This window comes from Alligator sinensis, unplaced genomic scaffold (assembly GCF_000455745.1).
Source record: "Alligator sinensis unplaced genomic scaffold, ASM45574v1 scaffold216_1, whole genome shotgun sequence".
Lineage (NCBI taxonomy): Eukaryota > Metazoa > Chordata > Crocodylia > Alligatoridae > Alligator > Alligator sinensis.
The window spans coordinates 4,192,913-4,204,859 of NW_005841868.1; the positions used below are offsets into that span (position 1 = coordinate 4,192,913).

Genomic DNA, 11,947 nt, shown 5'->3' on the forward strand with positions numbered 1-11,947 from the left:
GCTTCCCCTACTTGTTCTTTCAAGACCTACTACTGTCAAGCAATTATACAGTCTAGTGCAATGTTCATAGCTTGTTTTTTCAAAGGCCTGGTACTGCCAAATGTATAAGAGAGTGGAAGGAGGAGGAAGAGCTAGAGAAGACGAGAGAAGATGAAGGCAGAGAGAAGAAATGGGGAGGTTTAAGAAAATTCTTATGTTGTAATCTTCTGACAGCAGGCTTTGTCTTCTGAAGGAAGGTTTGAACAGCACCGAGTATAGTGACAGGCAGATCCTAGGAGTCTCTGGGCATTACCACAGCACAGAAAATACTAATTAAAATGTAACACATGCACATTGCAATGTGATTAGTTTTCAACAACAACACAACTCTACATTGTTTACGAGTTTCAATTTTTATTCATGTAGGCATAAGCATTTTTTGGAACTGACAAAGAGGTCTGGCTGGCAGAGCTGGTGGATAGTCCCAGGTGTATTCATTGGGAGAGAATTGTATGGGCTTCTGGAGCCAGTCAGATTGGTGCCAATGACAGTACAATGAATAGCTAAATGCTGAGTGTGTGAATGAAAGTTCTGCTGAGCATCATTCAAAGCAAACTTGTCTTTTCTCATTAGCAGGAGCTTGGATTCCTAGCAGAAATGTGGCCCACAGGCTTAATTCAAAGCACTCATTTTATTAAAGGCTTTCATAGCTTGTAATCTAGACTGGGAATTAGGTATCTGCATGCTGATGGATACCATTTAGTGCCTGTGTCCATCTTTAGGCCACTGAAACATATTTTAAAAATCTGTTTCTTGACTCTACTTTTTTTCTTCTGCCTGGCCTGGCTTTGGTACAAGCTTCTGTATACAAGCATATGGAGAACAAACATGTCAGTGTAAAAGTTTTGCCTGGCAAGCATATATTAAGGAAGCATCAGTCCAAAGACCTACATGTGAAAGTATGCTCTAGTCCTTATGTCTTCTCCTGTATGGATTTACCTTGCATCTTCCCACGAGACATCTGAGACAGCAAGGCACACATGCTACAAATATGTTTTAAAAGTGAAAGAACGCTGGAAAGGGAATTAGTGTGTGTAGAGTAACAGGCTATAACTGTAATATTCTTAGGGGGCCATGGTTAACTATGTGCTTTATTGCCAGACCTTTTCACATACACAGTAGTACATAGATCTTAAACCCATGTCACCTTGCTTAATCCTGGTATTAAAGGGCTAACAGTTCATATCTGACCTGTTGAAGTATACCTTTATCCAAGCAAAATCCCTCATTTTGTGGATCCATAACCCATCCCAGATAGCATTCTTGTCTGTGCTACTGCAATCTAAATTATAGGTAGGTAAGTGTATATGACGCAAACCCTGGTCTTTCCCAGCAGGAGGTGCACAGATTCCCCCTTCTCAGCTGTCCAAATCTTGTTCATGTAGAAGTGGGAGTATGTGCAGGTTCTGTTCAGCTATGTTTGTTTACCAACAGACTTCAATACCCGACTCGGAAAGCAATCTGGATCAGAACTGCTTGTCTCGCTGCAGCACAGAGATTTTCTCTGAAGCCAGCTGGGAGCAGGTGGATAAACAGGACACAGAGGTACAGACTAACTCCCTGTCTGTGATATTCCTTCCTCTTTCCTTCTGTTAGGACATAATATTCTTAACACAAGCCATAATATTACGGGTTCTGGTAAACTACCCCGTTGCCTTAACTTGTCTTGTAATACTTTGAATGTCTGTACCTGTGCCTTTAAGCCCTCTGCTTTCAGCTGTCTACATATGAACTCTGTTTGAGAAACTGTGGAAGGACTTAATAATTCCCTGCACTACCTATTCACTATGTATGTGTTTGGCTTGGATGCCTTTACAGTGCAGAAAAAAATCAGGAACCGAGGTATTATGGGCAAAATCCTGTTCACTTTATGGGCCTAAATGGCCTGCACACAGCCATGTAATTGTAGCTTTTGGTAGTTAGGTACAATTTGGGATTCTGTTTTGCCACAGGAAAAATGGAATTGCGTTGCAAGTGGGCAGCCCTCCTGTATTTTAGCCCAATAGCCTGGTGATCAGGGCATCCCCCTAGGGGGTAAAAGACCTGAGTTCTGGGACACCCTTCCCCAGAACAAGTTTGTAACTGCATTGTCTGGTTCTCAGCAAGTGCTATAACAAGCAGGCATTGCTTATCCGCACACCTTTCTCCTGGAGCTAGTCCATGTCATGTTGTATTTAATAGTCAGTGAATATGTAATAGTAGAAAGTTTCTTCCCCACAAAAGTAGGGTCCCAGGCTAGATCCAAGGCCCCCTCCTTTTCAGGACTGCATTCAGCTCAATGAGCCACACACCTTCCAGTTTGTTCATTTCTCCTGACCCCACATATTTATACATCTTGGCTGACCAGTGGGCCAGCTTCAAATGGAAGGCTGGAGAGGCCTCTACGTCGAGTCCTGATAGACATAGTACTTGAACCATTCCAAGAATGTCACTGGTTGGAAACTGGTTAACAACTGTCCCAGTTTAGAGGCATCCATATGCACACTGCCAAGAGTTCTAAGTAGAAGTCACCTTTTAGGCATTGCAGTGCTGTCCAACTGCTGCTGGGGAGTGGTGGCGAATACCTAGGCCTGCATGAATGCCAGTGCCTTGCTCCAGTGTTCTCCAAAAAGAGGAAGACCCTGACTAGCTGGATGCCAAGGAAGAGGAAGAAATCAATCGACCACAGTTGCATTTTTCTGCTCCCTTTTTTCACTAACATTGAGTTCTATAAAGACCATTCCTGCACTGTATATATAAAATTTGGTGGTGCCATGACTGAGGAAGCCCAGATGTGCATGCTTGTGTGGGTGTGTGTTGGGGGCTGCGCAGACTTCTGCTTCTGGGTTCCCACAAGCTGGGTGCTCTGGTGCTGCCAGAGCTTTTGTAGCTTTTGAAGAGCACTTCCCCCAAGCCACTCCTCATTTTACTTCAGTTTCTGGCAGTGTACCAGGGTTCGGTGCATCACAGGTTGATTTAGGAGTGAAAGGGTGGCCTGGGTGCTCTAGAGGGCTGCCCAAGGTCTCTGGCTCAGGCTTAAGAAGGCTTTCCCATAGTGGGGTTGGGATTGGGAAGTGCCTAGACCCCTGTTTGTAGGTTCCCAGTGTACTGGGTGCTCTGGTGTAGGGGGCTGCCAAAGGTCAGGAATGGAATTAAATTAAGAAGTGGCTTGGGAAAAAGTGTTGTTTAAAAGCTGCAAAGACTTGGTAGCCCCTTGGGAATTCAGAAGCAGGCGTACTCCACTACCCACCTAGCTACCTCCCTGGCTCAGATCAGCCTAGGATGCCCCAAAGCGTGGTTAGTTGCCACCAGTAGAATGAAACTGACCTGGGCCTTGGGGGAAAGTTCTGTTTAAAAGCTGCGAAGATACTCAGCTGCCCTGGGACTCCAGAAGCAAGGGTACCCACTGTACCCACCTAGCCACTGTCCTCCTCTTCTTGCCCCCCAGCCCAAATCAGTCTGGGATGGCATGGACAGGGTCAGGGTTAATGACATACAGTTTTGGCTGTGTACCAGAGTAGCTTTGCAATGTGGGAAATCTGGAAGACTGCCCAGACACTAGTCACAGAAATATTAGTGTCCGCACATAATACTGAACCTGTTAAAAAACAACAAACAGGTGTGCTTTGGAGACAGTCCAGGAGGTTCAAACCATTCTAAATTGGCTTGTCCCTCTAGACACTTGGGCCATGTCCACACGAGCAGGGGCATGTCTTTGCAGCAGCACAATGTAGTGGCACAAATTTGTGCCACTACATTGTGCTGCAGTGCCCGCCCCTGCTCATGCAGTTTGCAGCGGGTCACATTGTTCCACTGGTCCATGTGCTGCAGGGGGTGCTGGCTGGGGCATAGGGTTCCTCCCTGTGGGGCTAGCTGGGAGGCAGCCTCCATGCTGAGGCACCGTGTGACCTAGGCAGCCATGGAGTGGCACATGGAGACAGGGGAGCAGGCAGCCTATGGCTACCTGCTGCCCCATCTCCATGCACTGCAGAGCCTGCACCCAGAGGCACTCTGTGCCCCAGCCAGCCGGGGAGCGGCTGGCTGGCGGCTGGCTGGGATGCAATGTGCCTCGAGACAGGGGAACAAGCAGCCCTGGGCTGGCTGCTCCCCTCTCTCCACCTGCCTCAGTGCAGGAGCCCCGCTGTGGAGCATGTGGAGCTCCCACGCTGAGGCACCCTGGCCCCAGCCAGCCTCAGAGCAACTGGTTGGGGCACAGTGTGCCTCGAGACAGGAGCAGCCAACCCAGGGCTGCCTGCTCTCCTGTTCAAGGCACGCTGCACTCTGTGCAGCACACAGAGACAGGGCAGCAGTCAGCCCTTTGTCCTGGCATACACCACTTCAGTGTGCTTTGTGCTGCATTTTTCTTCCTTTTTTTTTTTTTTTTATGCTACCAGGAAATTCCAGTAGCAAATTTTGCCCCAGAACTGCACATTAGCAGCACTATGCATGGTTTAACGTGCAATGTATGCGATTTGTGGCACCGCAAAGAAGTGTGCAGAACCATTAACCATACGTGCCTGTATGTCTGGATCCAGCCCTGTAGTTTAAACTGTGTTTAAAGCAGTCCAAGTGTTACGTTTGTCCATACTCTCAGCCCTTGGTTGAAAGATTAGAGCACTTGGCTGGGAAACAGGAGACACTTTTAAAACCCTTGCTGGGCAGGTAGGTTGTAGAACTGAGGTATCCTGCTCCCCAGCTAAGTGTTGTATCCACTGTATCATTGGGCTAAGTAGTAGAAAGGGACTTTCTCACACCTGATAGCCATGTTTTTTGCCTGCCTAAAATTTCAGGACTTGCCCAGCTTTACGCATACATGAGCTGTTTTGTTTCACTGTCTACTTACCTAGCTGAAACACAGCACTACCGAGCAGGGTAGTAGCACTGAAGGGCAATACTGGCCACACCTGCATGAGAAGCTGGTTGTACAATTGTTACTGTGCATTTAGTACTTGCATACACAAGTACTAAATGGCTGCTCAGTAACTGGAGTTACTACACAGTAGCGTCGCCAAACAGCCTTTAGATCACGCTTACTGCACAGAATCTCATTACTACTGTGTAGTAGTGTTGCATCACGCTTTGTGCCATGAAATACTACTGTGCAATAGTAACGAGCTACTGCGCAGTCAGCATCTCATGTAGATGTGGCCACTGAGTTGCAAATTGTAAGTGCCCAGACTTGCAGTTCTGCCTCTACATGTGAAACGTTTAGGCATGTAAAGTGAAATAGGGTTAAGCCCTATTCATTTCTGTGTGCCTGGGGAGAATGCACTGAATCACATTTTTGAGAGTTGTCTTCTCTTTATTTCATTATTGCCAACTCTGATTCTGTCCCCTTAAAGCAAAAGGCACCTTGCCTTGATTTTCTGAGTTTGGGTCATAGATTTCATAGATTTCTAGGGTTCGAAGGGACCTAGTAGATCACCGAGTCTGACCCCCTGCCCCAGGCAGGAAAGAGCGCTGGGGTTAAGTAACCCCAGGCAGGTGCTTGTCCAATCTCTTTTTGAACACCTCCAAGGTAGGGGAGAGCACCACCTCCCTTGGAAGCCCATTCTATATTTTGGCAGCCCTCACTAATGAATTTCTTCCTAATGTCTAACCTAAATCTACTCTCCTTCAGTTTGTGGCCGTTATTTCTAGTAACCCCGAGGGGCACCCTGGTAAACAGAGTGTCCCCTGTTCCCTGCTGATCACCCCCGATGAGCTTGTAGACAGCCATAAGATCACTTCTCAGCCTTCTCTTGCAGAGGCTGAAGAGATTCAGGTCCCTCAGTCTGTCTTCATAGGATCTTACCTGCAGACCCTCAACCATATGAGTAGCCCTCTGAACCCTCTTGAGGTTATCCACATCCCTTTTGAAGTGCGGTGTCCAAAGCTGGATGCAGTACTCCAGCTGCGGTCTCACCAATGCTGCATAGAGGGTATCCAAATCGTTGATGAAGATATTGAACAGTACTGGTCCAAGGACAGAGCCTTGGGGGACACCACTGCCCACATCTCTCCAGGAGGAAACCGACCTATACACCACCACTCTCTGGGTGCGTCCCATAAGCCAGTTTTTCACCCACCTTGCTGTGAAAAAATCCACATCACAGCTACTCAGTTTGCTTGTGAGAATTGGGTGCAACACTGTGTCAGAAGCCTTTTTAAAATTCAAGTAAATAACATTTATCTCCTCCCCTGCATCTAAGCACTTTGTGATGTGATCATAAAGAGACCAAGTTAGTCAGGCAGGATCTGCCTGCTATAAACCCATGCTGGTTGCCCCTTAACATTGTGTTACCCGCTGCGCCCCCCCCCTCCCCCCCAAATGTGGTTCTTTATGATTTTTTCTAAAATCTTGCCAAGAATAGAGGTGAGGCTAATTGGCCTATAATTACCCGAGTCCTCCTTCCTCCCCTTTTTGAAAATAGGGACCACATTGGCCCTTTTCCAGTCTTCTGGTACCTGTTCTGAGTGCCACAAGTGCTCATACAGTTGCACCAGTGGTTTCACTATGACACCACCTTTAGTACCCTTGGGTGAAGATCATCAGGGCCCGCTGACTTAAATACATCCAACCCCTCCAAGTACCCCTTCACTAGGTCAGCGCTCACCACTGGTGGATTGGTATTTCTCTCACGCCATACTGAAGTCTCGTTAGGAGGTGTGTTTGTATCTGTGTCTAGGAACACAGATGCAAAGAAATCATTTAAGAGCTCCTCTTTATCCATCTTATCTGTTACGAGTTGCCCTAGTCCATTCTTTAGCAGCCCTGTGTTACCCTGCGTCTTCTTCTTGCTCCCTATATACTTAAAGACAGCTTTTATGTTGCTCTTAATCTTTGTTGCTAACTTGAGTTCTGCATCTGCTTTGGCCTTCCTCACTGCTTCCCTGCAAGTGCAAGCCAAGCAGGTATATTCTTCCTTGGTGGCTGCCCCCTGCTTCCACAGTTTCCTCTGAAGGCTCTCCTGAATTTCCTTGCTCAGCCAAGAAGGTATTTTGGCTCTTTTGCCTCCCTTTGTGTGTACTGGGATGGTGTCCCTCTGTGCCTGCAGGATCAGTCCCTTGAGGAACTCCCACCCTTCTTGGACTCCCAGCTCACAGATGTGATTATCCCTCAGTCCCACTCTAACTAATCTCCTGAGCTCATTGAAGTTGGCCTTTCAGAAGTCTAGGACTTCTGCCCTACTAGTTGTCTTACCCATCTTTGACCAGATAGTAAATCCTATCAACTGGTGGTCACTATCCCCTAGGTTACTTTGTACCTGTAGATCCCCCACCAAGTCCTCCTCTGTGGCCAGCACAAAATCAAATAAGGCATTTCCCCTAGTGGGACTGCATACCTCCTGTATTAGATTCAGGTCCTGTATGCAGGTTAGGAACCTAGGTGAACGGGCAGACCTAGTCGACTGCTCCTCCCAGCAGATGTCTGGGTAATTTAGGTCACCCATGACAACTAGGTCCTTTGAGTGTACTGTCTTTAAGAGCTGTTTCAAGAATTCTAGGTCTAATTCCTCCTCCTGGTGTGGGGGTCTGTAGTAGACCCCCACTACCAAGTCCCTTTCACCCCTACCCCCTCAAAACCTGACCCATAGGACTTTGATCTGTCCTTCTTCTGTCCCCATCTTTATTGCAGAAGATGTATAATGTTCCCTAATGTATAGAGCAAAGCCCCCCACCTTTTTTCCCCAATCTATCCTGCCTGTATAGCCTGTAGCCCTCAGATTTGTCTCTAGATAAGTGCTGTCTCCTTGATACCTTTGTCTTTGTTTTCTGTGTTTCATAGGTAACACGATGGCTTCCAGACCACCTAGCTGCCCATTGCTATGGTTGTGACAGTACATTTTGGCTTGCCAGCAGGAAGCACCACTGCAGGTAAGATACAAAAACAAAAGAAATGTTAAAGTATAAGGCCCATATTCACTGCTGAAGTCAAGGAACTCAGCTTTGAAAGACAAGGCTGCTTCCTTAATTGAATTCCCATTTGTTTGTAGCATCTAGTTCAAAAATAGCAACTCATATCAGCTCTGCACCTGTTGAAACATACTCAGACCTCTTTTTCCCTTCAGTTTTAATTCAGAGGCAGCCTGCTGTTTGCAAACATAGTTTCATAAGTAAATGTTATAAACTACCTTATTTCCTCACGTACACCATGCCCCCGTAGTAAGACATGCACCTCGTTTTTGAAAGGCAGGATGAAGAAGTAAAGATTTTTCCTTGAAAATACTGGTAAGTACAGTATTTTCCCAGGGAAGACACAGGCAACTGCAGTTGTGGGAGGACCAAAGACTGTGGCTGCTCTGTTAGCTGCCTAGTAGGGCTGTGCAAAGCTTTTGGTGCAGATTTGTTTTGGAGGAGATTCGGCCTGATTCGGCGGCCAAAGCTCCGAATCTGATTTGAATCAAGAGACTAATAAAAAGGTCTGAATTGATTTGAAGCTCTCTGAATCAATTCGGAAAAGATTCAGACAGCTTCGGAGAGATTTGGAGATTTGAGCAGTCCCCACTCGCCACTGCAGGGAGCTGGACCCAGACTCTATGCCAGTAGCTGGAAGTGGGGCTGGAGAAGCGGGGAAGGGACCATGGGGGGACTCCTGCCAGACCCCATCCCCTGCCTGCTCCCCCAGCCCTCCCAAGTGCCCCCCGACTTGTGCTGGCACTCCCAGCCCCCATCATGGCTGCCCTGCATGGCCCAGCTCCCGGTTCTTAAAAAAAAATAGCCCTCACACACCAGATGCTGTAGCGGCCATCAGGACTTCTGGGGGCTCATGGCCGAGCCCCCCATGCAGTGTGGGGCAGCAGGGTGCAGTGGGGATCGTCCCTCCACCTGGCAGCAGCCGGCGAGTGGGGGCTTTTTTTTTTTTAAGAGCCAATGCTGGGGCAGGCAGAGCAGCCATGTCGGGGGCTGGGAGAGCATGCAGGGGATGAGGGCTTGTGGCAGAGCCCCCCATGCAGTGTGGGGCAGCAGGGTGCAGTGGGGATCGTCCCTCCACCTGGCAGCAGCCGGCGAGTGGGGGCTTTTTTTTTTTTGCTTTTTTTTAAAGAGCCGGGACACTGGGGCTGGGAGAGTGGGCAGATGGGGGCTCATGGAGGAGCCCCCCACACAGCATGGGGTAGTGGGGGGCAGCATGGATCGCCCCTCTGTTTGGCAGCAGCCAGTGAGTGCCAGGCTTTTTTTTTTTTTAAAGAGCTGGGAGGCTGGGGCCGGGCAGGGCAGCTATTGATAGGGCTGGGAGAGGGGCCTGTTTGATTTGGAGATTCGGCCCATTCTGCGCCGGCCAAAAATCTGAATCAGATTCGGCTGAATCAGTTCATAACAGTGATTCAAATCACTGAATCAAATTACTGTCCCCCGAATCAGCTGAATCTGAAGCAAATATTAGCCGCTTCGCGCAGGCCTACTGCCTAGTTGCAGGATGTGACAGGTGCCGCTGGCTAAACCCATTTGCCCAGAGCCCCTTCTCTTGAGCTGAGCTGAGCTGGGTGGGCAACCCGAAATGCCTGCCAGGTTAGCAGAGAGCCTGATCCAGCAGCAGCACCTGCAGAGTCAGCTGAGGGCCTCTGTTCAGGTCTGGGCTTGGCTCTGTTTTGGAAGTGCAGAAGTTCATGCTGAATTAGTAGCAGCTTCTGCAGCATGAGCTTCTGCTGCAGAAAGTGTTTACAGCTAACAGCCAAGGAGCCGTGCGCTTCCTTTACTGTCCCCTGTGCCATATGTGCAGCATTACTTTCTCAGCCCCCCTCCCTGTTGCTACAGAAACTGTTATTACTGTGTTTCCCTACTTAAAACTACACCAGTTTCCAGCAGCTGGTTTTTGGGGAAACGTGTTCATATTGTATCGGAGAAAATACAGCATTGTACAGTCCATTTACCATTTAATACTGTCAACCCCTCAGTAACATTTTTTCCATCACTGGATGGAAAACTGTTTCCTTCTCCATCCCTCCTTTCCTCCTCATTACATGACTTGTATAAGAAATTTTGAGACAGACATCTGGAATACAGGTTGATTGGATTAGTCTTTGCAAAATCTGTTGCCCAGAAAAGCCATACTGGATAGAGCCAGCACAATGGGTCTGATGAAGGGCAGGTAGCACCAGCCTGTTGATTAGTTTGATTCTGGCTTGAGACAGAGAATCACAGGTTTTTTGGCTGTATTTTAAAGCTTTTAGGAATCAAGAAAAATCGCTATGTTATACAGTGTTCTTGCTGAATCTCGCAGTTGACAAGATGATCACAGGAGCTATAACTTAAAAGTTTATTTTTGATGCTGTATTGCCATAACAAGCAGCAGTGAGTTAAAACATTGTCTTTGGTTTGTGTCCATTTTTCTATTTATTTTCCATTTTGTCCTCCTGAAAAGATCAGCCCATGGAAGAATGAACAGAAGTTGAACAGTTTTAATTTTCCTCGGTTTTCTTGTCTGTTTATGTGTGTAGATAAATAAATATATTTTATAACTTCGGATGAAAAGTATATGTACTAAGTATTTAAATAATACATGTCTGAAGAACATGATAAGAGATGAAGTCTGGTGTTTTCCTTTGTCTTTTCTCTACTGGGTTGTTTATTTTAGTCATCCATTGCAAAATGTTCCCATTCAGCATCATCACTTTGCCTCCCGTATCTCCCTGGACTCACTCTCTCACTTAGGATCTAGTCTACAACTTCCAGACAGGCCTGTGCTCTGGGGAATTCCTATTGTGCTTTTCTATACTAAAGAATTGAAACTGTTTCAGGATTTCAGTCTTATTTCAAATTGCCCTTTAGTTCTTGCATTTCTTGGTCTTAATGTTTCCAACCTTGTGGTTTATAAGGTACCTATAAGTAATAAGCACCCTGAACAACTAGAAGACCAAATCAAGTTTCAGTAATTTACATTGATATTAATCCTGCTGCACAGTGTGGATCTTCTTCCTTTCTCCCTTTGAAGGTGAAATGAGTTTTAAAACCACATATTCTAAACTTTTTGCCAGGTTAAAAAAACTCTAGTGTCCCTCATTGCCACTATTTGCTTCTTTTGCTAGTTTCCCCTCTTAGCTCTTTCTCCCCTCCTTGCAGGGACATTGAACGTGTTGATCAAACCTGGTGAGCATTTGCAACAGCCTCTGTCTGTTGTCTGTCTGTATTTCTTTGATAACTTCTCCAAACTAACTGTATTCCCTTTGTTTTCCACTTGCCCAGAAACCACCAAAAATTAATTGTGGATGCATAGTACAGCCTGCCAGGGATTAGAGCTCTAACCAGGCCGCTCTTTCCACAGGAAGGCATTTAGGATTAAGCTTTTTGTAGCATAAACACATCTCAGTTTAAACTAAGTCCCATTTGAGTAGCAAACCGTGCTTCTATGCTAATTGAGGAGGGAGTAGCCTCCATGTTTAGTCACCAATTTATTTTCAGTTCCTTTCCTTTTTGCCTTAGCATTTCTGGAATGCTACAAGACAGTCCTGGTGTAGCTTTGAAGTGTGTTGGAAGGAGATGACCAACAATTATAGAGATATTAAAATACTCCAGGAATAGCAAGCAGTGTGGGGAACAGTAATACAAGGGGTGGATGTTTGTGACTGGCCAGACAAGGGAGGTGTGGTAGTAAGATTATGATGAGGCAAAAAAGATGCCATCTCTCACAGGATGAATATGATTTTCCAGGCACTGTAGAGGAAAGCCAAATTTGCTGGGTTTTTGTTTGTTTGTTTTGGGGGTGGTTTTGTTTTATGTCTCAGGTGAAGCAGATGTCTGTCAGGGTGTACGGGACTGAGTTTCAGTGTGACGGGTTGTCATTTCGGAACGGTGTGCCCTGTCACATAGGGGTAGGCAGGGGGGAAAAAATCAAACATGTAAGATGAGCTACTTCAAGTCAGTACATATCTTAAAGAATACTGTTGGCTGCTCTTCATTATAGTTTGCCAACAGTAGGTTTGTGCTGAATAATCATTGCTTCCGCAGGACT

The 11,947-nt window shown here is 46.7% G+C and overlaps 1 protein-coding gene across 8 annotated transcripts in view; it reads left to right on the forward strand.

Moving 5' to 3' along the window:
- MTMR3 (myotubularin related protein 3) overlaps positions 1 to 11,947 on the forward strand; it is a 152,631-nt gene that overhangs the window by 127,641 nt on the left and 13,043 nt on the right. For 2 of the 8 annotated variants that reach the window (XM_025193371.1, XM_025193380.1), the window contains 3 exons: positions 1,474 to 1,584; positions 7,787 to 7,875; positions 11,059 to 11,085. In XM_025193371.1, the coding sequence (XP_025049156.1) occupies positions 1,474 to 1,584; positions 7,787 to 7,875; positions 11,059 to 11,085 (227 nt within the window). The remainder of the gene's footprint in view (positions 1 to 1,473; positions 1,585 to 7,786; positions 7,876 to 11,058; positions 11,086 to 11,947) is intronic. The other 6 variants (XM_025193376.1, XM_025193383.1, XM_025193390.1 and 3 more) reach the window with 3 other exon arrangements.